This window comes from Fonsecaea erecta, assembly GCF_001651985.1.
Source record: "Fonsecaea erecta strain CBS 125763 chromosome Unknown Scaff2, whole genome shotgun sequence".
NCBI classification, from domain to species: Eukaryota; Fungi; Ascomycota; class Eurotiomycetes; order Chaetothyriales; family Herpotrichiellaceae; genus Fonsecaea; species Fonsecaea erecta.
In genome coordinates this window covers 1,597,789-1,619,865 of record NW_017387245.1, presented here as the reverse complement: position 1 = coordinate 1,619,865, position 22,077 = coordinate 1,597,789, and the positions used below count along the sequence as shown (strand labels likewise).

The 22,077-nt window shown below is 54.8% G+C and overlaps 10 protein-coding genes across 10 annotated transcripts; 4 read left to right on the top strand and 6 right to left on the bottom strand.

Moving 5' to 3' along the window:
- Positions 1 to 408: 408 nt before the first annotated feature.
- Positions 409 to 992, top strand: AYL99_02341 (peptidyl-prolyl cis-trans isomerase-like 3; the record flags this gene model as incomplete). The annotated part of the gene is made up of 2 exons (XM_018833857.1): positions 409 to 420; positions 480 to 992. The coding sequence occupies 2 exons, from the start codon at positions 409 to 411 to the stop codon at positions 990 to 992; spliced, it is 525 nt and encodes a 174-aa protein (XP_018696481.1).
- A 1,856-nt stretch (positions 993 to 2,848) lies between these two features.
- On the top strand, positions 2,849 to 4,185 carry AYL99_02340 (hypothetical protein; the record flags this gene model as incomplete). Its single annotated transcript, XM_018833856.1, has 3 exons — positions 2,849 to 2,926; positions 3,002 to 3,886; positions 3,943 to 4,185. The coding sequence occupies 3 exons, from the start codon at positions 2,849 to 2,851 to the stop codon at positions 4,183 to 4,185; spliced, it is 1,206 nt and encodes a 401-aa protein (XP_018696480.1).
- Positions 4,186 to 5,517: 1,332 nt separating this feature from the next.
- On the top strand, positions 5,518 to 5,964 carry AYL99_02339 (hypothetical protein; the record flags this gene model as incomplete). The annotated part of the gene is made up of 1 exon (XM_018833855.1): positions 5,518 to 5,964. The coding sequence occupies one exon, from the start codon at positions 5,518 to 5,520 to the stop codon at positions 5,962 to 5,964; it is 447 nt and encodes a 148-aa protein (XP_018696479.1).
- Positions 5,965 to 6,978: 1,014 nt separating this feature from the next.
- AYL99_02338 (hypothetical protein) lies at positions 6,979 to 7,800 on the bottom strand (the record flags this gene model as incomplete). The annotated part of the gene is made up of 1 exon (XM_018833854.1): positions 6,979 to 7,800. One exon carries the CDS (start codon positions 7,798 to 7,800, stop codon positions 6,979 to 6,981), a length of 822 nt encoding a protein of 273 aa, XP_018696478.1.
- A 1,513-nt stretch (positions 7,801 to 9,313) lies between these two features.
- Positions 9,314 to 10,528, bottom strand: AYL99_02337 (hypothetical protein; the record flags this gene model as incomplete). The annotated part of the gene is made up of 4 exons (XM_018833853.1): positions 9,314 to 9,852; positions 9,924 to 10,035; positions 10,093 to 10,359; positions 10,424 to 10,528. The coding sequence occupies 4 exons, from the start codon at positions 10,526 to 10,528 to the stop codon at positions 9,314 to 9,316; spliced, it is 1,023 nt and encodes a 340-aa protein (XP_018696477.1).
- A 1,299-nt stretch (positions 10,529 to 11,827) lies between these two features.
- Positions 11,828 to 12,511, bottom strand: AYL99_02336 (hypothetical protein; the record flags this gene model as incomplete). The annotated part of the gene is made up of 1 exon (XM_018833852.1): positions 11,828 to 12,511. One exon carries the CDS (start codon positions 12,509 to 12,511, stop codon positions 11,828 to 11,830), a length of 684 nt encoding a protein of 227 aa, XP_018696476.1.
- A 951-nt stretch (positions 12,512 to 13,462) lies between these two features.
- AYL99_02335 (acyl-CoA thioesterase II) lies at positions 13,463 to 14,766 on the bottom strand (the record flags this gene model as incomplete). Its single annotated transcript, XM_018833851.1, has 2 exons — positions 13,463 to 14,449; positions 14,560 to 14,766. The coding sequence occupies 2 exons, from the start codon at positions 14,764 to 14,766 to the stop codon at positions 13,463 to 13,465; spliced, it is 1,194 nt and encodes a 397-aa protein (XP_018696475.1).
- An 837-nt stretch (positions 14,767 to 15,603) lies between these two features.
- On the top strand, positions 15,604 to 15,977 carry AYL99_02334 (hypothetical protein; the record flags this gene model as incomplete). Its single annotated transcript, XM_018833850.1, has 2 exons — positions 15,604 to 15,672; positions 15,726 to 15,977. 2 exons carry the CDS (start codon positions 15,604 to 15,606, stop codon positions 15,975 to 15,977), a joined length of 321 nt encoding a protein of 106 aa, XP_018696474.1.
- Positions 15,978 to 16,622: 645 nt separating this feature from the next.
- On the bottom strand, positions 16,623 to 18,415 carry AYL99_02333 (hypothetical protein; the record flags this gene model as incomplete). The annotated part of the gene is made up of 3 exons (XM_018833849.1): positions 16,623 to 18,060; positions 18,120 to 18,268; positions 18,374 to 18,415. 3 exons carry the CDS (start codon positions 18,413 to 18,415, stop codon positions 16,623 to 16,625), a joined length of 1,629 nt encoding a protein of 542 aa, XP_018696473.1.
- Positions 18,416 to 19,020: 605 nt separating this feature from the next.
- AYL99_02332 (hypothetical protein) lies at positions 19,021 to 20,901 on the bottom strand (the record flags this gene model as incomplete). Its single annotated transcript, XM_018833848.1, has 1 exon — positions 19,021 to 20,901. The coding sequence occupies one exon, from the start codon at positions 20,899 to 20,901 to the stop codon at positions 19,021 to 19,023; it is 1,881 nt and encodes a 626-aa protein (XP_018696472.1).
- Between the last annotated feature and the right edge of the window lie 1,176 nt (positions 20,902 to 22,077).

The following is a 22,077-nucleotide window of genomic DNA, read 5'->3' as shown; positions in this document are numbered from 1 at the left end:
TATTGGAAAGGGGGAAAAGGGGGACAACCGCGGTATGGACTGAGGTCTCGTTTGTGGATATTATTAGCTTCAAGTTGCCAGCGATAGCTTCGACTTGGCCCGGCCGAGTGGGTGACAAGACATATCACTTGTGAAAGATCTTGTATACTTTTGTAGCAGGAGTCGCGTGCGGTTGACATCTTCAACCACGTGACCGACCGCATTTCTTCCACACCATCTTGGCCTACATTACATATCTGCAGTAGGTGCGTATATACAACGCGCTCGTGCCTTGCGCTCTGTCGAATTTCCGGTGCCTGGACCAGAAAGGGACGAAGCCTTCTTTTTTGCTTCTCCGAGTCCCTCCAAAATATCTCCAGAAATATCTCCAAGACACGCCGGAGCTGCTCATGGATTCCTTGCTACAGCATGTCTGTCACGGTACGTACCGTCGCCCTCTTCTGCTACACCATGAAGGCATGCTCATTCCCCTCCCTTAGCTTCATACAACCCACGGTAATCTGAAGGTCGAAATCTTTTGCGAAGCGGTCGCGAGAACAGCAGAGAATTTCCTTGCATTATGCGCCTCAGGGGCCTATGAAGGCACCCCCTTCCACCGCCTGATACCCGAATTTATGGTCCAGGGTGGCGATACCTCTTTGTCCCCTGGCAACGCGAATGCAGAAAAGCCCGTCATAAAAGGAGGGGAGTCAATATGGGGAGGATATTTTGAAGACGAGATAAAAATTCCCGCGCTGAGACATAGCGGACGAGGCATGGTGTCGATGGCGAACAAGGGCCCCGGCACCAATGGCAGCCAGTTTTTTGTCACGTTCAAAGAGGCGGCTCACTTGGACGGCAAGAATACGGTTTTTGGGAGGGTTATTGAGGGTGCGGAAGAAGGGGGCACCTTGGACAAGATGGAGGCTGTGGAGGTGGACAAGAAATACCGCCCCAAGGAGAAGATTATTCTAGAGAAGGTGACGATTCATGCGAATCCTTTGGCAGGCTGAATCATCGAGGGAAGACGAAGAGACGAGAGCCGTACGAATTATTGCGGTACGACCTTGAACGAAAATGTACAGCCAAAGCAAGACTCAAAAAGAGGACGTAAGACGACGACTAGAGGACGAAACCAGCCATTGAACAGCCACTTCAGACGAGGAATGCTAGCAACCACTGTTGAGATGGACATGATAGTCAAGACCAAGCAATAATCCAGCATCCTGGGTCGCCAACTAGATCCTTGCTCTTGCCATTTCGGTCGATCGAGTATGCACCCCCGAGAACTCGTTCCAGAAACAAGACATGGTCACAGAAGTGCCGCATCTCAGTTCTAGCAGATCGAGATCGAAGGAGTAGATACGCGACCATATATTGCGATGGCGGTAGCCAATTCAGCTCGAACGAGTACCGTTCCAGTCACCTGTGACAGAGCTGAGAACGGAATATGACCACACGTGTAATGTCGGTCGGATAATATGCCCTCTCTCCCGATGGAGGCGCGTGGTTGGCGGCCCGCAGGCACAGGAGCATGGATGTGCTGTTCGCAAGCTTCTCCGCTGGCCAAAATGCCAGCCGCCCCGTGGACGGACTTGACGAGTGGAGGAGTCAGGCAACCCGAGTTGGCACGTCGAAGGACGGGATGCGGAGGTGGTTAGTGCGATACGGGACGGACAAGTGCTTGGTGAGTAGGAGAGGAAAAAAACGGCGAGATGCTGACACGGGAATTGCATTATTACCTGGAGATGGATTTGACGCAACCAAAACAGCCACAGTGGGTGACGAAAGACGCCGTGGAAGAGGATTCGCGTAGCTAGACAACCAGGTGGGGGCGCAATTGGGGATGGGCGACGGGCAGCGCCGTTGACGAGGCGGGTGGCTCTGGCTCAACGCTGATATAAGGCTGAGGCTGAGGCGATTGTTTCGTGTGGACAACACGCGGCAATACTTTTCGGGCACGTTGTGGGTGATGACTACGGGTCACTAGGGCTACTCGATCTGAATGAAAGATTCCCTCCTTCCATAGTGCTGACTAGGTGAGCCATTTTGTAGGTTGTCCATGTCATCACCCGGAGACCCTTTGCATCATAGCAACCAAGGGCAGGAGGGCGCAGGGGACATGGGCGTGGGTGAGCTCTAGTTAGGCACGGGAAATCCCAAAAAGCATGGGCGGGACTTGGGGGTGGGTGGGCGTCATTATATAGGTACAGTACCTACAGGAAGTAGGTGGGCTTTGGGGTCTAGATCTGTAAACAGCATACCTAAGAATCCATAGGGTACCTGGGCCGCCCGGGGCTATCCAGTGCCTGCGTGTCTTGCGTGTCCTGCGGCTTCACGTAATAAGGACACCCCCCCAACGCTGTACCGACCGACCGACTGACCGAACTGACCTGAACTGCACTGACGGATTGCTGAACTGTTTCTCCTCGCATATTCCAAGCCATCTACGCCTTGGGTCCAGCCGCGCCCCATATTCCAGCTTCATCACTCACCATCTTCAACCTGCTATATCTCATTGCTCGGATATTCTTTGGAAACTCCATCGTCTGCTCGCTCCCACCCCTCCCCACTACCGACCTCGACGTCTCCAAAACCTCTGACCCGCCCTTGTCATCACGCTTGTTTGGCCCCCAACACCACACCGACGTCCACTATTGATCGTACGACAAAGAACCATAACGACGAATCCGGCATTGTCTTCTGCATGTAACATCCTCTGGCGCCTCATGGGCTTCACACTGTCCCTCAGAAACAGGCCGCCGCAGTTCTCCAGTCCTACCACTTCCCTCCGAGGCCGCAGTCACCGGACAATCTCACTCCCGCCTCGTGGTAATGGTCTCAACATAGGTTCGAGCTCAACGAGAAGATGAGCGCTTTTGTGCGAGTATCTGGCCGCCCAAACACAAACTTTCTGGTCGGATACCCGGGGATCTCTGCGACGCTGGTGAGTTGGGAAGCAGACGCCCCAAGTTGTTGCGCCTGACGAACGGGCCCATGTGCTGACATGTTTTCCACATAGCCTCGCATTGAAGGAACTGTCGAAATACGGCCTGGCGTCGGCATCTCCAGTCCCGTCAACGTCTCCATCGTCACAATCTGCCTGCAGAGAAGAGAAAGCATCCATCCCCATGCCGATTCGGTCACCAAGAAACACCTGGCTGCGCCCAGGAAAGAGTCGACGGAGACGGTGGGGAAAGAGATGCTGTTATTCCGATGTCCAGCCAACCGGGAATACGAGGAGATTATGTACATGGACTTGCCCTTCGTGATATTCATTCCCTTTGGGCGGGGAGGGCAGGAGACCGCCCGACGAGTGCCCCCGGCGAGTCTACAACTACCACGACGGACGGCCGAGACATACTACGAGATGGTGGTGACGGTGGGTTATGGAGGAACGGATCGCAAAACCTATGCATTTCCCGTACCAATTGCACGGTACGACACACTCTCGACTTTTGGCATGTATAACAGACCCGAAACGGCGGAGCGAGTTTCGGATCATCTGGTGACTCTGGGGATATCCCTCCCGCGGTGGTCCTACGGCCCCCTGGATCCGGTCAGCGTGTACATCAAGCTATCTCCAAACCCGGACTGGCTGAGCAAGGCGCGTAAGGTGACCATCAAAAGGATCGAGATCGGCATCGACGAGGAGGTCATCTACAACCACGAGGGGGACGAGCCTCAGAGGAAGACCAAGAGTCTGGTCAAAAAGACGGAAACCGTGGGCGTGAAAATGCCTGAAGCGGGTTATTTCACCAATCTAGGTCTCGTCTTCCCCTCGAGCGATCTCCGGGATGCGGATGGGGTCATGCCTCGTGGCAGATCAGCGTTTCCTACATATTCAGTGACGGGCTTTACGACGACGGCAGGTCTTTACAAGGTGGAATACTACCTGACCATCAAGGTATGTGAAACTGGCGCAATACGCGAAGGGGGCTCTGGATGGCTAATTGATCTCAGGCATCAATGGCTGGTGCCAAAGATATCATCTTGAAACAGCCGATCGTCGTCTGTCCTCTGGACCACGCAGCATGCAAAGCGGAAATGGAAGCCATTGAACAAGCGGCTCGAGACGCTTCTCACGTCAATGCGGAAAATCCGATGTTACCCTTGGCCACTATAATACGCGCTTCCGATCCTAATGCGTTGAGCTGTTTGGGAGTGGCGCTGGTGGGCTCCGTAAAGAAGCCTTTGATCGATTGAGGGGCCTTTGTAAGAATTTGGGGGGAGGATTAAAGCCAAATCGCGATCGGACCTGCAACAAATTATGGCAGCGACGAATCTCTCAACTTTTTGATACGTGGCCCTGCACAATGCCAGGGGGGCTGTCATGCTTTTCGAGCCACGTCGGTCCGCTGCACCATGGGAGCAAAGGGCCACACGGCGACACCCGATTTTCGGACGGAGATACGACACAAGCGATTGACGGTCCAGTTATCACGAGGAACGACAAAAGCCACGGGAACATTCATGTCCCACGCATAGGCCCAGCAGAGCCAGGATGGCTACCACCAGCGCGAGGTGGAATGCATCTCTCCAGGCGAGCTCATTGCCGCCTGCAGACATAAATCATTTCACCACGCTGGATTTTTGGAGAAGTAGAAGTACGGCCCGGCGAACATTACGGCGGACCTGATTGCACAAGCGGGAAGTTGTTGGATTTAGTTGCGGCTCATTTTGACATGCAAGGCGTTGGGTATGGAGGGGACATTATTGGCAAGGAGGACATGGCCACGGGGGCAATGTGACGGCTTGGACGAGGAACAGCCAGAGGCGCTAATGAAAGATCTACCCGTACTTGTATTGAGAAAGAGAGAGAGAGAGACATGCAGGCACCCAAATTGGGCTCAGAATTGAATTCACCTGGACAATTGTCCATCCACGCCCACTGGCTGGCTATCCTTTGACTTTTCGAGGACACCTTAGCGGGAGGACAGCGTATTCCCGCTGAACCATGCATCATCGCAAGAAAAGGGAGAGAGGAAGGCTCTTGGAAGGAGATGGGGGGCATCTACACTGTAATTAATTAGTAGATATACACACATACTTGATAGGAGGGGGTGGGTGTTGAATATAATATGGCCAGATCCGGGAAATCCCAGCCTTGCGCTATAAGCTATATAAGTAATATTGACAATGATGGGGATGTGTATGTGTGTATGTATGTATGTGTGTTATATGTGCTACTTATGACATATAGATAGTCCATGATGGAATGGGATGGGATGAATGTATGGGCTTCAAGACGAATACCAATCAATTAAATTCCCAAGATCCATCTACAGGCACACACACACACACACACGCACACATCTTTTCCTCTATCATCCTTTCTTTCCCCTTCCCCTTTCCCCTTTCCTCCTTCTATCCTGTCCGTCCTGTGTCTGTGTCTGTGTCTGTCGAAGAATCCCACGAAACCCCCCAATTTCCACAACCTCCACGACGACGACAACAAGAACGGACACCACCAAGACAGCAAGACACTCACTACCACCGACAGCAACGCCAGTAGAAAAAACGACCTCGCCGCCCAGCATGCGCGAACCTCCGCCGCCCGCCGACGACGCCCACGCCCACGGGCAGGCGGACCAGGAAATCAAGCAGCTGCTGGCGACCGTCCGGACCAACCTGGAGCTGGTGGCGCGCACCTGGGGCCGCGAGAGCAGGCAGCACCGCGAGGCGCGGGCGGTGATGCGCGCGTGCCTCGAGGATGTGCAGCTGCGGCGGCATCGGCGGCGGCGGCGGCAGGAGGACCACCACCCGAGAGCAGAGGAGGATGAGGATGGAGATGATGGAGACGAGGCAACGGGAACGGGAAAAAGAAAAGGAAAGGAAAGGGGAATCGCAGGTGGAGGTGGAGGGACAGGGCATCGAGGCGATAACGACGACGACGTGGAGATGGACACGGGCGTGGAACGGGACAGAGGACGGGAAATAGACCAAGATATCGCAGCGGTGTTGGCCGAGTTGAGCCTGTCGTGAATCCTATCCATCCCATCCACCCATCCATCCATCCATCCATCCATGGCCGGCCTCTGTGGACATTGATATTGACAGATGACGCGTCGTGCTCGTGCCCACCACCACCACCTCCTCCCCCTTCTTCGACAGAGGACGGGCGAGGATATAACTATACCGTGCCGGTAGTTCGATCTCGTCAGGCCCCAACGAACATGGCACGGAAACTGAACAGAATGAAATGGAATAAGATGAGATGGACACGCTCGTTTTCTGATGCGGTGTATTTTTTTCGTTTTCTCTTTGCAGAATGGGCTACCTATTCGAGCCAGATGGTGACCGACTGATGGATGCCCTGCAGTATTCCTGTTGGCGCCTCATGGCGTCGACAATCCAAGCTTGCGCCCTAGCCAGCCTCTCTTCATAATAGTACAGTACATAAAAACGCGCTCATGCTTTCCCCCGGGAAACTGGGGTCTTTCTTATTGTACAACACATCTCTCTCTGGCTCTCTCTCTCTCTCTCCAAAGTCCCGTTTCAGGCGCCAGACGGACGGAGGACGACAAACTTTGCTTTGCCCAGCAAACCAAACCGCGCCCTCTCTCACCCAAAACATGAATGAATGACCCCTTTCTCAGAGATCCCGCCTCCGATCAGGGTCTCTCTCACTCTCTCCCCCTCCCCTTCCCACCTGTTGGGTGGCTCATCTCGGGAAAATAAACAGCAGAATGGGAACTCTCGCTTGGAGCTCGTGCCGTTTCCAACTACGGCCGTCATCATCTGTAAGGGCATGTTCATGGTCGTCATCGTTGATGTGTGATTCGTTGTTGCTCGCCGCGCGTCCGAGTGTTGCTTAGACATTAAGTGATGTTTCCATAAACCAACTCGATTGCGCCTCCCGTCAGAAATTATCTTTTTCTTCGCTCGCGGACATACGGTCCCTCCTGTGACAAGGCATAGAAGTAACCGGTAATCACTCCATATTCGTGGAGTGTCGGATATCTGTTCTCTCCTGCCCATCCCTGCTGATCGCCAACATCACGACACTGCCAAGAGAAGCAGAGCCGAAGCTGCAAAGATCAATACCACCTTCGGCAATGGTAGCGTGTTGGACGAAGCCGCGGAAGAGAACGACCCATCGAAGGGACTGCCCCCGCCGCTGCTTCCCTCCGACCCCTCCGAGGTTGCCGTCTTGCTTGATGAAGCTGCCGACGACGTGCTCGAGCTCTGACTGGACGTGAGAGTGGAAGTCGCGGATTCAATGGAGGTTTGGATCGAAGTTGACGTCGAGGACGACTGTTTGGTGCCCTCGGAATTTTTAGTAGTACTTGTGGTCTTGCTCGCAGATCCAGTTTGGCTCACAGAAGTTGTGAGTGTCGATGCTAGTGAGGATGTTCCGGCGGTGCTAGTTCCCGGTGTCGCGGTGTCAGTTGCCATGCTTGTGGATGTGTCTGCAGAAGTGGAAGTCTGCGTCGCTGGGGTCGTGCCTTGCGCTGTCGTTGCCGTTGTCGCACCGCCGCTATTATTGTCCCCACACAAGAAGTTCACAACGTTCCCGACGAAGAGTTGTCCGATCAACGAGCTTCCATCCGCTTGTTCCCCGGAACAAAACCGTTGCACAAACCTCTGTGATGCCTGCAGACTTGACTGGCAGTCACTCGAGCAGGAGCCTGTTCCTCCGATGCCTTGAAAGTCGTTGATATCGCAATCGTTCACGGGGGTGTCGTACGCAAGCGTACATGAGGACGAGAAGCCAACGATGGCTTGAATCGAGGGAAACGTCACGGTGGCGGATGAGCGCTGTACCAACGCATGGACGACGAGGGCCAATATCAGCCGACACTGTATTCGTAACTCCATGGTGAATGCGCAGCTATCTTGTATTGGAGAGGGTAGAAGAGGAACGTGTGTGTGTCTCGAAAGAGGGGGCCTCGTCAGAAAGGTTTGGGTCGTGTTTACAGAGTGCGGCAGAATTCAGAGGTGACGCTGTCGGTGACTGGGTCGCTCGAGGGCCCAAGAGAAAGTGAAGGGTTGGATAGTTGACCGAATCAATTCCAAGTGTCAGAAGTCAACATGACCGTCACCGCCGTTGTAGACGAGCCTGCATCACCGTGGGTAGAGGGAAGTGTCTCAGCAGATGAAGTCCAGCTGCGCAAGGGAGGCTTGATGTCTCCGACACCCACCACGACGGCTTCCTGGCAAAAAAGTCCGCACCGTCGCCAGTGCCAGTCGATTGTGTCCCTTACAACTGTCACCGATGTCAGGGCGACGTTCACATCCACTATGATCCGCTCGCCGAAAGATCAACACCCCTCCGACGTCAATTCGAACCTCCGGCACCAGTGGTGGCTAGGATATGGGACAAGGCAATCTGGGAGCCGATGATCTGGTAAGGGGGTTGCCAACAAATCTCCGCCGATCGCAATCAAAACCGCTCAGCCTCGCAGGAGGATAAAAGCTTCGACGGATGGGTTCCTCCAGCGGATCCAGCCCCGGGTTACAGGTGCACGGACAGGAGGTGCAGTTTGGCGGAAAAAAAAGAAGTGGTTTGTCCCGCCCGTCTGTTGTTGTACCAGGTGTCCGTCTCTTTTTCGACTTGACCGAGAGTCTTGTTCTTCTCACGAGGGGGAATTGCCAAACGTTGCAACGTGGGTTGGAGGACGGGGGGGGATAAAGACCACAAGCAGCAGGCTCCGCTCGCTTCTTGAGTCTTTTTGTTTTCTCTGTGGCCGGTTTAGAATGATTCCACTGCGCGCAGGGGAGAGAAACAGGGGATCCGGGTCGGGTGTATGATTCAAGATTCGGTGGCCATCACCTTTGAGAGCGCCAGTAGCCTCCGGGGATGCCGGTCATTGTGAGGAAGGTTGGGCTCACTAGGCCAGTGTGTGCCCTCCTGCATGGTGCATGGTCATGGCTGGCAGGGCGGTATTGAGGCCTTCGACGAATCGTGAGGGGCAGACCAAGCTCATTCTGCGACACGGGTGACCCTGAGTTGGTGACGCTATACTGAGGACGACGGTGGATGGTGAGAAAGATGGAGCAGAAAGTGTATGATCGCCAGGTACAGTCGCCATGTGATTGGTAGAGAAGCGGGTGTCAGGGGTGCCAGGGGTTTTGCGCAACTCGTGGTGCGGGAATCATCAACCCGGCGACAATGACAGCGGCTGCGTTGCCAACCACTTTGCAGAGCGTATCACTCCCATTTACTTGTACACACGCCAGCAGCAGGATGATGACTGCCGTGAACACGAATATATTATGTTTCGGAAATGGAGCACGTGTGCAAGATGCGTCAAAATGCTCCCCAGAGCGTTGATATTGCTTGGTATCATCAGAACTATCCACGTCGTTGTCACGGCCCACCGACACTCGTCTATGGGATGAGCACGCCTCGGAACCGCACCTTGCCGCTGGTCATCTTCTCCATGGCTTCGTTGGCCTTGTCCAGCGGGAACTTCTCAATCATGACGTGCACGCCGTGCACCTGGGCAAACGAGATGGCTTCTTCGCTGTCGAGAGCGTGACCGCTGGGCCAGGCCTGGATGCTGAGACCCTTGGCAATCATGGCTGCCGTGTTCACCTCGGCCGGGGCCGATGCTGCCAGGATCACGAGCTTGCCCAGCGGTCCCAGGCCACCGAGCAACGACGGGATGAGCTTCTCGTTGGGCGCAGTGAACAGGATGCACGAGGCACCGCCCAACTTCTGGAGTTGTTCACCAATGTCGCCCTTGGAGGCGTCAATGTAGTCGTGGGCCCCCAACTGCGTGGCAAACTCCTTCTTGTCAGAGCTCGAGGAAATGGCGACCGTCCTATACCCCATCTTGCTCGCATACTGCAACGCAAGATGCCCGAGACCCCCGAGTCCCTGGACCGCCACGAGCGAACCCGCAAGGACTTTTTGTTGCCGCAGAGCTATTGGGACACGTTGAGTCAGTCTCTCTCTCTCTCTATGGTGCGAATGACGGGGATGGATGCAAACATACAGTTGAACACCGTCACTCCTGCACAGAGCACCGGACAGTACTCGGCTGGATCGACGTCGGCGGGGACGCGGACGACAGCCTCTGTCCTCAGAGTGACATACTCTGCATATCCCTAAGAGGAAAAAGGGGTCATCAATATGAGCCGTGCGGCTGACGCAGACAGACTTACTCCATCCCTGGTGACTCCGTTGATGGCCTCGTGCTCACACATCTGGAAAAGGCCACGCTGACACGAAACGCAGGTGTTGTCATGGCCACCGTGCCACGGTCCTCCCACGCGTTCTCCCACCTTCCAACGCTTCTCGGTATCTGGCACGGCAGCGACCTCACCGATGATTTCGTGGCCGGGAACGATGGGGAAGCTATTGCCAAAGACTCCGAAGCGAACGGCGTGGTCAGAGTGACACACACCGCAGGCAAGAACCTTGACCAGGACCTGGAATGGGGACGATTTAGTGAGACTGTCGATACCATGGAACGGGAGAGGTGGAACACAATACCTCACCCGGCTTCGGCAGCTCCAATTTGACCTGCTTGAACTTGATCGGCTCACCCTTGGCCTCGAAGACGCCGACTTTGTATTCCTTGGGGAGGTTGGACGCCATCATAGAAGGGAGAAGGTTTGATGGATGGAGGTGTTGGGCAGGCTTGGTGTGATCTTATCAGAGCTCGTAGACTTGCCCGAGCGAAAGGGGTACTAAGACGCGAGAATAGGAAGAAGAATGAGAATGAGACTGATATTGTTCCAGCACAAGATTCTTCTTCCCTCACCACGACAGTTACTTATACCTCCGGACCTAGGGTGGGCATGATGATTGATGATGTAAAGAGCTGCAGCACAAGCTTTAGAAGCCCCAATGGCTCCATCGGCAGTCTCTTTACTATCGTGTGGTTGGTTGGGCATGGACCGTCACTGCTCCGGGGGGCAGGGATCTGGGCTCAATCCTCTCTTCCTGCCTACTGTCCTGTATATCTCTATCTCCGCGTCTCGGAAATCGATTTTAAGACCTGCCGCATTGCGACAAGCCCCTCTGGACTCGCGACACTGGTGGCGGATTTTGGATGCCGGCCAGGCGATGGAACCGTGGGCCGGTGCCGCCGCGGCGCTCGGCGATGTGACTAAGAACGATTCAATACTTCAGCAAGGAGTTTTTCGTCCATGCTGGTGCGAAAGACCGCTGATCAATCACTCCATCCATCCATTCTCAACCGATCACGAATTGTATGTATGTATGTATGTATGTATGTACTCGACACTCCCTGGTTCTCCACACAAGAGCCAGAAGATACCAACGCAGAGTTCTCCTGACATCCGCTCGAACTGCCGATTACTAAAGGGCAAACCTTGCTGGCCATGTTGGCTCGGAACCGTCAATGCGACTGACCACCACAGAATACGCCATTTTTATATCAGTCATCGCTGTAACCATTGTCGAAATACTTCTCATAAGCAAGGTGACGTGGCATCGTTCAAACTCACGGCCTGTCTCCCGGTGCAATGTGCTCCACGCAAAACCTCGCGCCTGCGTCGCTGTCAGGCGCCAGTCTGGTCTGCGTCATGCCGGGAAGTGAAGAGGATATTGAGATGTCGAGGCTACTGCCGCTGCGTCAGCAAGGCATGAATAGGTGCCTCTCTAGGACACCTCAAATCAGGCAATCGGTGAAGAGAGACGGTTGACCACATGCACTGAAAGACCCACGAACAAGAGGTCAAACACACTCGGCAGCAATAGCACCCTGGACATCGGCCACAGAGAGCCAACGACAGTGAGACCTGGTCCCCAACTTCGGTGGAAGTCGCTGCACGTACCCGAAGAGATGGGGGCAGTACGTGCGCGTTGTCGACACGGCAAGCTCCAGCATGGATGTCTTCAGCGGCGAATCCCCTAGAGGGCCTGCCTAGCTCACGGCCTGGGCTGTGGTTCTCTGACCATACAGAAGAGGTCGCAGACGTCCCCTCCCTCCTCGCAGACCATCTTGCGGGCTAGCCGAAAGCCCATCTTCTCATAGATCGCGATGTTGGGTTTCTCCTTGGACGACTCCAGATAGCACTTGCGCCCTTCCTTGTCGGCCATGTCGGTGACGATCCCGAAGAGCTGGCGCCCGATCCCTTGGCCCTGGATGCCTGGCCGGACGGTGACGATGTTGCAGAAGTAGTATCCCTCGGGGTCGGTCCAGATTTCTGACTGAGCCACAGCCTGCTCACGCTTCCAGATCCAATACCGTTCCGTCCTCAGCCCGCCGCGGCCCTGGTACCGGAGCAGATTCCACCCCTGTTTGAACCAGAGGACGTAGTCGTCGATCCACTCGGACCAGGTCTGCTTTTGGCTGACGTTTCTCGGCTTCATCCACATGCTGACTCCCAGCACTCTGCCATCTTTGTCATCGGGATCCTTGGCCACGAAGAACAATGCGTTGCGCATCCCCCACTCACATTTTGCCTTGAGACTGGCAAAGTTGCGCTCCTTGTTGAACCGGGCGGCGTCAAAGGCCCACAGGTGGTAGGGATCATCGGCGAATGCCAGTTGGATGCATTCCACCGCGGACGGGATGTCTGCTGCGGTGATGGGGCGTATTTCAATGCCCATGATGCCTGGCTGCTGCGTGAAATGTATTGAAGAGTGGGTGAGTCTGTGACCTTGGAATTCCTGTGAGACTCCTTAGAGAAGATCGAAGTCCGGGTGGTTGGAGGTTAGATAAGAGGCGCCTCGCCTCTTTTTTTCTAACCCACTTAGATTTTTCCCACTCTGGCCGGCACCGGATAAACGTGGCTTCCGAGTCCCATTTTCAACCTTTCTCTCCTCCATATTCCTTTTCTCGACCTCTATCTATGTCATCGCCGTACGGTATGTAACGTAATGTACGTCGGGCGTGGACCGTCGTGGTCTTGTCACCTGCCCAAGTTCGACTTCCTCCAGGGGCCAGCTTGGCTCGAGGGATGAGACGACACTCTGACTTCACTGATCCGATATGTACAATATATATATACATACATGTGTGTGTGTGTGTGTGTGCTTTATCCTGACAGGCAATGTGATTCTTTTGCTCGAGGAAAAGTCATAGTTGACGGAAAGGAAAGGAAAGGAAAGGAAAGGAACGGAAAAGAAAAGAGAGAAAGCGAATTGATGATTGTCGATATATTCTTCTTCTTCTTCTTCTTCTTCTTCTTCTTCTTCATCTTCACCAAGAAATCAATCTAACCCGGAATTTCCCAAAGCGATCGATCTACCGTAATTGTTTTGCTTCCTGTTTTCAAAAAAGTAGAAGCAAGACTACTGCGTCTGGAATCAGAGAACCGGTCCAGATTTCGTCGTCCGCGGCCCATGCCATGCCACCACGACATCGAAAAAGCAACCATCGTAATACAACCTTGCCCATCAGTCTGATGTACCATAGATAGATAGTTGTTCTGGCTGGTCCGGGGCCAAAATTCTAAACAAAACCCCAACACGGTGAAGCAGGGAGGGAGTGTGAGGATAGGGGGATTTCTTTTTCTTTCCTTGGGTCTCTCCCTTTTCTCCCTGAATTGTGCACAGACCCTATAATTTGCTCCCGGCTTTATTTCGGACAACCTGTGATGGCAACGATGAGCTTTCCGTGTCGCCGCCGGTTCTGTTTCTGGCGGTGGCGGTGGTGATGACCTTCTCGACGATCTCAGTGGGAAACCGTAACATGCCGTCCTGGATGGTGGTGCCGACGACGCGGCCGGCGCCGGGGTCCCAGAGGAGGCTGTGGTGACAGCCACGGTTGTCGCCGCCGTTGGTGGTCCAGGACTCCTGGACGAACCACTTCGAGGTGGCGGTAGCGCCGTTGTCGACGTCCACCATGCGCAGATGGTCGGCTACGCCGTGAAACACGACCGTGTGCGACAACGACGCCATGGTGGTGCGCACGGCCTCGTAACCCAGTGCGCGCTGGATCAGGAACAGCGAGTTCCGGTCCGACGCATACAAGTGCGCCGCGGCGTGGAGGTTCAGGTCGCGCGCGGCCTCTTCCCGCTCGCACGCCTCTGCCGGGTCGTCGTCGTCGTCCTGGATGAGTCGGTAGAAGAGCAGCTGGCGCCAACGCGAGGCGCCGCCACCATCCGTGCGCCCGCCGCCCCCAGGTTCTGCCTTGCCGTTGTACCGGGCCATGTCGACCTTGCGGGTCTCGACGCCGGGGAAGGCGGCGGCATCGCGGCCCCAGAACTCGGCCTCCTCCTGTTCCCACCAAAGGGCGTCGGCGCCGGGTGCCAAAGGGTGGTCTTCGGGCCGGAGGCCTTCCAGGACGCGGTGGTATTCGCGCTGGATGTGGTCGCGGGGCAGGTTTTGGTACTCGTAGCTGGTCCACTTGGTGACGGCCGTTTCGGAGCGCTTGAACGAGACGGTGGCGACGAAGCACGGCGCCGTGCCCTGTGCAGCGTCCTCGGAGTGCTGGTAGACATCGACCCCTCTCAGGCAATACATGCCGCCATCCCGGATCCTGCGCACGCGGTATACGTACGGGATGTCGATGGCGCCAGGAAGGATGAAGTAGCCGGTCATTTGCTGCACCCCGTAAGAAGAAGATCCAGGCTGTTAGCACCAACAATAACAACAGCGACACCAAGGACCCGCCCTTAGCCCTGAGGGGGACAATTCGATGATAAGAAACGTACATGAACCACCAGCCCTTTCTCCACGGTCTTGCTGGCCGCATACATGGCCTGGGCGTAGACATGGCCTCCAAAAGCTCGTCGATGGGGCGCGGGTGGCCAGGCCGGGGTCGTCGACTCGAAGACGTCGTCTCCGATCCGTTTCAGGGCCATCAGGCGCCGAAAGGAGATGGGCTTCTTGCCCCGGAGCACCTCGAACCTGGTCGGCATGGTGGGCGGGTGGGTGGCCTTTCTATCCGAGAGATCAGATCGATCAATCACCCCCTGGCTCCCTGAAGAACCGCCATTGGACTTTAAGCTATCAAGTGATATTGACGTTTGATCACAGATGGATCTATGGGAGGCTTTATTTCCCCCAAAAAATCACGAGAGAGAGAGAAAGGGATAATAACAGCACAACAACAAAAAGAAAAAAAGCCCGAGGGTCTTTACGACCACGAGATGCGTAACAACCAGCCAAGTTCGCGTATAGGTGAGGTTCGGGGGTTGGGTGGTAAGGGACGAGGTAACAAGATAGGCTAGGGGAGAACAACCTCGGCAATTATTGGGGACACAGTCCATGTTCACCCTAAGGCTGAATGGAGTAACAAGAACAATAATAACAGTTAGGACGAGGCTCAAGGAAGCTGGAAGTGAACTAATCCGTCGGATATGGAGGATGGAGCAACCAGGGCCGACGAGACATGTACCTAGGATGAGGTCCTGTAATTACCTCGTACTGTACCTAGTATGTATGGAAGCTGGAAAGACCCCCGTCACGTGCCGTCGGCGGCGTAAATAATTAATCGCCATGACATCATCCTCGACCGTGACTGGCTTGGCATGGGCGTCATTGAATCGAAGCACTATGGGTGCAGTTCATATGAAGAGGTGAGACAAAGCACGACTAATTCATTGATTGAGTGATTGAATTGAGATACCTTTTCGATTTGAACTCTTAAACGAAACGAACATTTGGGTGTGTTCTCAGCGTCGTTTTCTTTTCCAACTTAGTCACACATTTCGATCGATCAGTCAACGTGCAGAAATAAAAGAATCCCCATCACAATGTCATCAGACCAGCGTTCGTCAGAGTCCCAGCCCTCAATGCTCGGCGGCCACGTCAAGGCAAGTACCGTCCACCCATCCGCCGCACAACACTGATTCCGCCGTTCTGACCTGAAAACCAGTACGTCCAAGGCGCCGTCTCCTCCGCCGTGGGATACGAATCGGGGGCGCAGACAAAAGCCGAAGCAGTGCAAGAGATGAAGGACGCCAAAGCCCAATCCGACTCCTCCCAAGGCCAACCCACCCAGTCATCGCTGTTGGGCACGGTGGAGAACGCGGCGGGCAAGGTCACGGGTTGTGAAGGCATGGTTGATGACGGTATGAAGAGGTTGCCCGAGAAGAGAGGCGCCGAGGAGCAGAGTGGAACAGGCTGAAATATGTGAATGACAGAGTAGCAGGGAAGGGAGAGAAGTGCCTGGCAACATAACAACGAGCCACACACCAAGATTGAGGAGCTCATGGCACACAACACAGGCAGATTCCCGCCTGACACTCGCTGGCTCTGACAAATACTTTCCTTTCCGTCGGACAATGTTCTGATCATGCCAAGCTCACATTTCAGCCCACACAGGTTGAGTCAAGTTAATCATTCCATCAGAGGATGCGTTTTCTGTACCAAGTTCGGTCAGGTACAAGGGCCGTTGTGATTCCCATAAAGTCCTGACAGCCGCCGCCAAGGAGGTTCAACCGTGGGTGGTTCCGTTGGCCGCATCAAGTACTCGTGTTCGTGTTATTCTGTAGTCTACTTGCTGAGAGCGAAACGCCAGGTTCCGTGGCCATCTGTTGAAATCGATCTCGATGGATGCCAGTTCGCCCGGGACGAACCACCCATACTTCAAGGCATGTCCCTCCCGAGTCATGGGAGGTGCTTTCGGATCCAAATCGCGGGACATATCGCAACTTTGGGCTCATCGTGTCGTGTCGTGTCGTGCAGGTCATCTCATGGCTGTCTCATTGTGCCGGCCTCCTCTTGGTGATGGCCGGTTCTGTAGTCATAGAGGAACTCCTCTGTCGAGTCCTCATACTCCAGTATTACCTCTCGACCTGGGCAGCGGCACCTCGCCATTGGCGGCCATTTTCTCAACAAGCACGCTCCCCTCAAGCTCTTCGTCCTCTTCTCTCATCCTGAGGTTCTCACCATCCAAGTCGTCATCACCATCCTTACCACGGTCAAACTCAAGAGAGTCCCAATCCTTACCTAGATTCCCTCCGACGTCGGCGTCGGCGTCGGCGTCCTTGTAAGAACTGCCATAGCGATCTCTTGCTCTCTCTCGGGCTCTGATTTCATCCGCGTCGGGCTTCACCCACCCGCCGTCCGGTGATTCGCCCAATTCTACGCGATTGAACTCAGGTTTCAGAAACGTCGGTCCATTGCTCGCGCGGTACCAGCCCTGATCAACCCAGCGCGCGATGCACTCTTTTGCACGTTCCCCGAGCGCGTAGAAGCCGGGGTTATCCCGTGGAATAAACATGGACACATGCGCCGTGGTCTCGTCGGAAGCTTTGTCGTTAACAGCTTTGATCCACTTGAATCCGTTTGAAGTTCCCTCGCGCGTGCCTTCTTTGCCCTCTTTTCGATCGCGGCTGACCTGCACAGGCAGATTGCAAAATGTCCTCTCCTTACCTGCCAAAGACTCCGTGATACCATATCCGCCACTGGCTCCTTTTCCAAGGTTGGTGTACAGGTTGGCACATCCAGCTCCTCGTTCTTTACATTCCCGCTCCAGAGATTCGACCCGCTTACGCAAGTGCTCGGGTTTGAACAGCTCCCCAACAAACAAGAGGTGGTCGCTGGCCCACTTCCAACCAGCACTGAGTCTCTCACGCTGGGAGTACAAGGCCGCGGCACCCCCGGCAACCACGGCGCCAGCAGCACCAGCAAACATTGCATATTTCCCCCAAGCCTGCCATTTGGGGGCGGCTGCCGCGTCTTGTGTGGAAGAGGCGGCTGGCGCGGGGAGGGCGCCTATGGATTTCGCGCCGGCGGCGGGGGATGTCGATGAGACGTTGGGTTCGGACTTGGAACCCCAGCCAAACATGGAAGCAACTTCCGAGTAGGTGTTGTACGCATTGGCGACAACTTTGTGGCCCCCCTCGAGTCCGTGAGCCACCATCCCCGGGGCCAGCCCGAGGAAAGGCGTATCGAAAGCAAGGACGCCTTGGATGTGCGGGAACATGAAAGTGTAAGACGTCGAATCTGGCTCATGGTGTATTGGCGCCGGATGGGAGGTCGATGTTGTCGAACCCAGGGTCGTGTTGGAAGGGAAGTTGGGTCTTTCGGGATTTTGGGCGGAAGATCGCGCTGGAATAGGTTGCTCACTGGCGAGGAGCAGGTACGTCTCAGCCGCCACGATGCCCCCCATCGAGTGACCGACCAGTATGACATGGACGGAGGGGTCCACAGTTGGAGATGGAGTCGAGCGAGCGACCTCCAGGTCGATGACCTTGTTTTGTAGCCTGCAGTTGTGAACTTTTAGCATGGCGCTCCGGAGCAGACAGATGCTGGCACCGCATACCATTCTCTAAACCGTGCCACACACTCTCTCAACTCGCCGCGGGTCTCGAATTTGGGATATGTCGCAGTGACAACATCGATATTCGGAAGGGCATGGCTCACGAGTGCTCGCAGATGTTCTGGGAAGACAGCAAAAGTGTCATCTCCGCCCTGAAGAGGGCAGAATCAGTATCTTGGGTATCCAAAGGTGCCGCACCGAAGGCCCACACCTGGCTGGCTGCCGGACAGAAGATTGTGTCGTCGCATTGAACTTACTTTGAACCCATGGATGAAAACAAGGAAGAGTGTCTTGCGCATCCTTGCAAAGAGGCTGCTCACATGGACACTGCATCGTTTGCGCCCGCCTTAGGTTTTGTTGGGCACCATCTCTGCGAGATGGCTGTGTCGAGCTCTATGCTGGGAATTTACTGAGCAGGTATGGAGATGTTGGAATTGGCTTGGCATGCGTCACCTGATCGCAGCTCGTCAGCCGCCCACCAGTTCCCGCGTGCGTGCTACAAGTGGTAACGAGAATCGCGGTAATGGTAGAAGGATCAGTACGAAGGAAAAAAAACATTGGAAAGGGTATCAAGCTTTGGATTTGGATCGGGATCGACTTGTTCAATCCCTCGCCTTATCCTCCTCTCTCTCTCTAGCATCGTGGGAGTCAAGTCTTGACCCGGTTGATGCTGCATCTACTAATTCTGTACACTTGTTTTGTCTTGTTCAGACAAGGTATCCCGAGCCCTCCCCGTATGTTGCCATAATGCCATCTAATCCCAGCGCCATTGCAATGCTTTTTCGCTAAACCGAGTGCTTTCAGCACAAAATATCAAAACAGAGCCCGCCGAGCTATGCATGTAGAAGAGTGCAATGAGTTTCCCTCATGGTAAGAGAAATCTAGAGCAGGTGGGAACCAATGCTTAAAATGGGTATTGGTGTTGAGTAATGGGCGTAGAAACATTACTATGCTGCCAGCCATCGGGATGGAAGTTGGGAAGCGGTCCAGTCCGGCGTTCGGTGATCGCTTTGCTCAGAGGGTGGTAGTGAATCTGATCGGAAGGGATGTTTCTGACTGGCATCTGCAATGCAGCAGATGGCGGAGGTATTAAGAGCGTGTTGACGTGGCGGACCGGTCGATATGGGGACGTACGATGCGTCAAGAAGTATGAAGGTGACAGTCCCGGCATTGTGGGAGTAGTGGTATGGTATCCATTAGACGGAGAGGTGTGAGCCGAAGGCAGAGTCGTGACGGGTCGAGAACCGTCGCCCAGGCTTGGAACGGGATTTTGGAAGAGAGATTGTGGTACGGCAGATATTGGCGTAACAGGATGGGAATAGGTACCCGTTGCGGCCGGATAGACGGCTGGCAGTGGTCTATTCGTCTGGATCGGTAGCATGGTCGTCTGTGAATTTGAGAGCGGTAGCGAGGGTGGTTGCCTCGGGATGTCCAACCTTGGGATGTCCAGCATCGTTGCTGGAACGCCAATATCCGCGTTCCTAATGGAATGTGTAGGAGAAACCCTTAAGCTGCCAGGAGCGTACGAAAGTGAATTTCCCCTGCTTCCAACATGATCCGAAAGCTGGCCTGAGTATTGTTGCCTCTTCGCCGGAGGAAGCTCCGAAGAAAAGTCGGCACTGCGTTTCCGCTCCTGTTGATATCCCCTCAGACCGACTTGTTGCCGAAGAGGTGAGCTCGGAAGAAATGTTGCTGCAGACGAGGGATGTGGCAGGATGGGATAGTGACCATTGATAGACGGCGAGACACCATAAGGACCGGCGCTGTGATGAGTGGAAGGAGGCGAGGGGAGCTTTTGGGGAAAGCTCTGAGCAATGGGCGTGACAGGAGTGACTCCATTTGCTCTGCTCTCGTCCACCAGGGGTAGCTGGGAGGCCTTTTGATAGAACGCGCCAAACCTTCCCAATTTGGACTTCCATTCGCTCCACTTTTCAGCCGAGGCGTAGAGAGCGTACCTCATGTTACTCAAAAATTCAACCTCCATAATGTGAATTTCGGTGACTGATATGCCAGAAACCTCCGCCCACGTCTTGTTCGTGTATGTGTTGTCGTCCAGAAACTTGTTTCCCAGCATGAGGGCAACCGTCAGGAGCCGAAACTCGCTGCCACGCTTTCCGCTCACAGAGGGGTTGAATTTTTTGAGCCGATAGATGAACAACAAGGCCAGTAGGATTACGTTCTTCCCCACCTGCGTGGTGCTGATGATTGTGGTCACCCATTTTCGGAACCCAATCGAGGGTATGGTATCTGGCAGCAACCCTCTGTCGACTGGTGCATCCTCTGGAAGATTCTCTGCGTACTGCAGTGTTGGCCCTGTTTCAAACCAGAAGAGGCATGCAATTTCTGCAGCAAACTCGGCCAGACTCCCTTTGCTCTTGTTCACCGATTCTGGTATTTGGAGGTGGGGTGCAATGGCGTTCACGTTGGTCTGATCAGGGGCTCGACGGCTGTACATGCCTCCTCCGTTTGTGGGCGGAGCCAGAGTGTATGTATGGTTCGTCGAAATTGCGGACGGGGTTCTGCGTTGACGGACAGCGTTGGCAGCGTCTGGCAAACCACTGCGGTCCTGCTGGGGAGCAGCTGCTGCGGGCAGTGCCGCGTAGCTGTTGCCTACCACGACCCCAGGCATGGCCCTTGAGCCCGGCGGCGTAGGTAAACCGCTGTTGAAGTAGGTCTCAGAGTTGTTCCACCTTTTGCACCCATATGCTGCTGCGTCTGGATAGGATGTGTTCAACGTCGAGTTCGACCGATCCGAGGGGCCAACAACACTGTAGATGGCAGACATGGACGACATGGGCTGCAGGTTATGTTGGGACAAGGTCGAGGTGGAAAAGTTGTCGGTGTTAAGTAGTCGTGTGAGTTGGAGGTGACGGGTGCGGCATGAGCATGTCGCGGACGACGTTGAGGGTTTGGAAATGGAGAGGCTCGTGTAGTGACGGGTCAGGGAGGCCTTGTTCAGCCTAAGTGAAGGCAATGAAAGGACAGTGATGTTCTCCGGTGACAGAGAACATTGCAACAAGAACGAGGATCAAGAACCAATTCAAGCGAGGAGGCACGTTGGATGTTTTGGAGTCTTTGACAGAATTGGGGGTTTGGAATGAAGGCAAAGTTATTGAATGAGGTGGGTCCTGGATGTTTGGCAGCATCAGAAGGCAGGAGGACCTTTCACCCACACAACGCCCTTTCAAACAGTGACAGTCCGAGCCCGGCCCAACTCAATCAGAGGGGACAGGATGATGATACACTGGAGCAATCAAGAATGACAAGAACCGTGATTAATGAGTGAATCCACGAGACGAAAGCAGTCAGCCGAGCAACGCACGCTTCGGCAGGCAGAGTTTGTGGCGGCACCAGGCAGTTAGGACCGATGGAAAGGATGATCTGGTATTTTTTTCGCCCATCAAAGCCTGCATCAGGCATGATGCGCCGTAACTCACTTCATCAGGAACACCGGGGCCTTGTCTTGGATCGAAGGCGGTTCGAGGCTCGGCTGTAAAACCGTCAGGGTCCCCTTTCCCCGTCGTAAGGTTGACGAGCCCGGCTCAACCCAGTTACAGGCAAGGGGAGACGGAGACGACGCAAGAGCGAGGGGGGGTGGGATGGTGTGGGTGTGGGAAAAAGAAGAGCAGCAAGCAAGCCAGCAGTAGCAGCAGTAGTAGTCAGAAGGGCCAGGCAAGCCGCAGAAGTGGAAGGGGAAGCTACGACGGCGGGCTGGGTACGCGCGGCGGGAGCCAATGAGGACGGAGCACCAGGGACAGAAAGATGGAGCGACAGGAGCACACTGGCGCAACGATTGCCAGAGTGGACTAAGACGGGCTGGCTGGCGGAGGACAAGTTACAGTCAAAAAGAGTGAAGGGATGTTTTGGAAAAAGAAGGATGGCCTAGGATGATGATGGATGGGGGATGGGGGGGGGAGAAGGAGGAGCCAGAAAAAGCCAACGGGAAACGGGCAAACGGGGG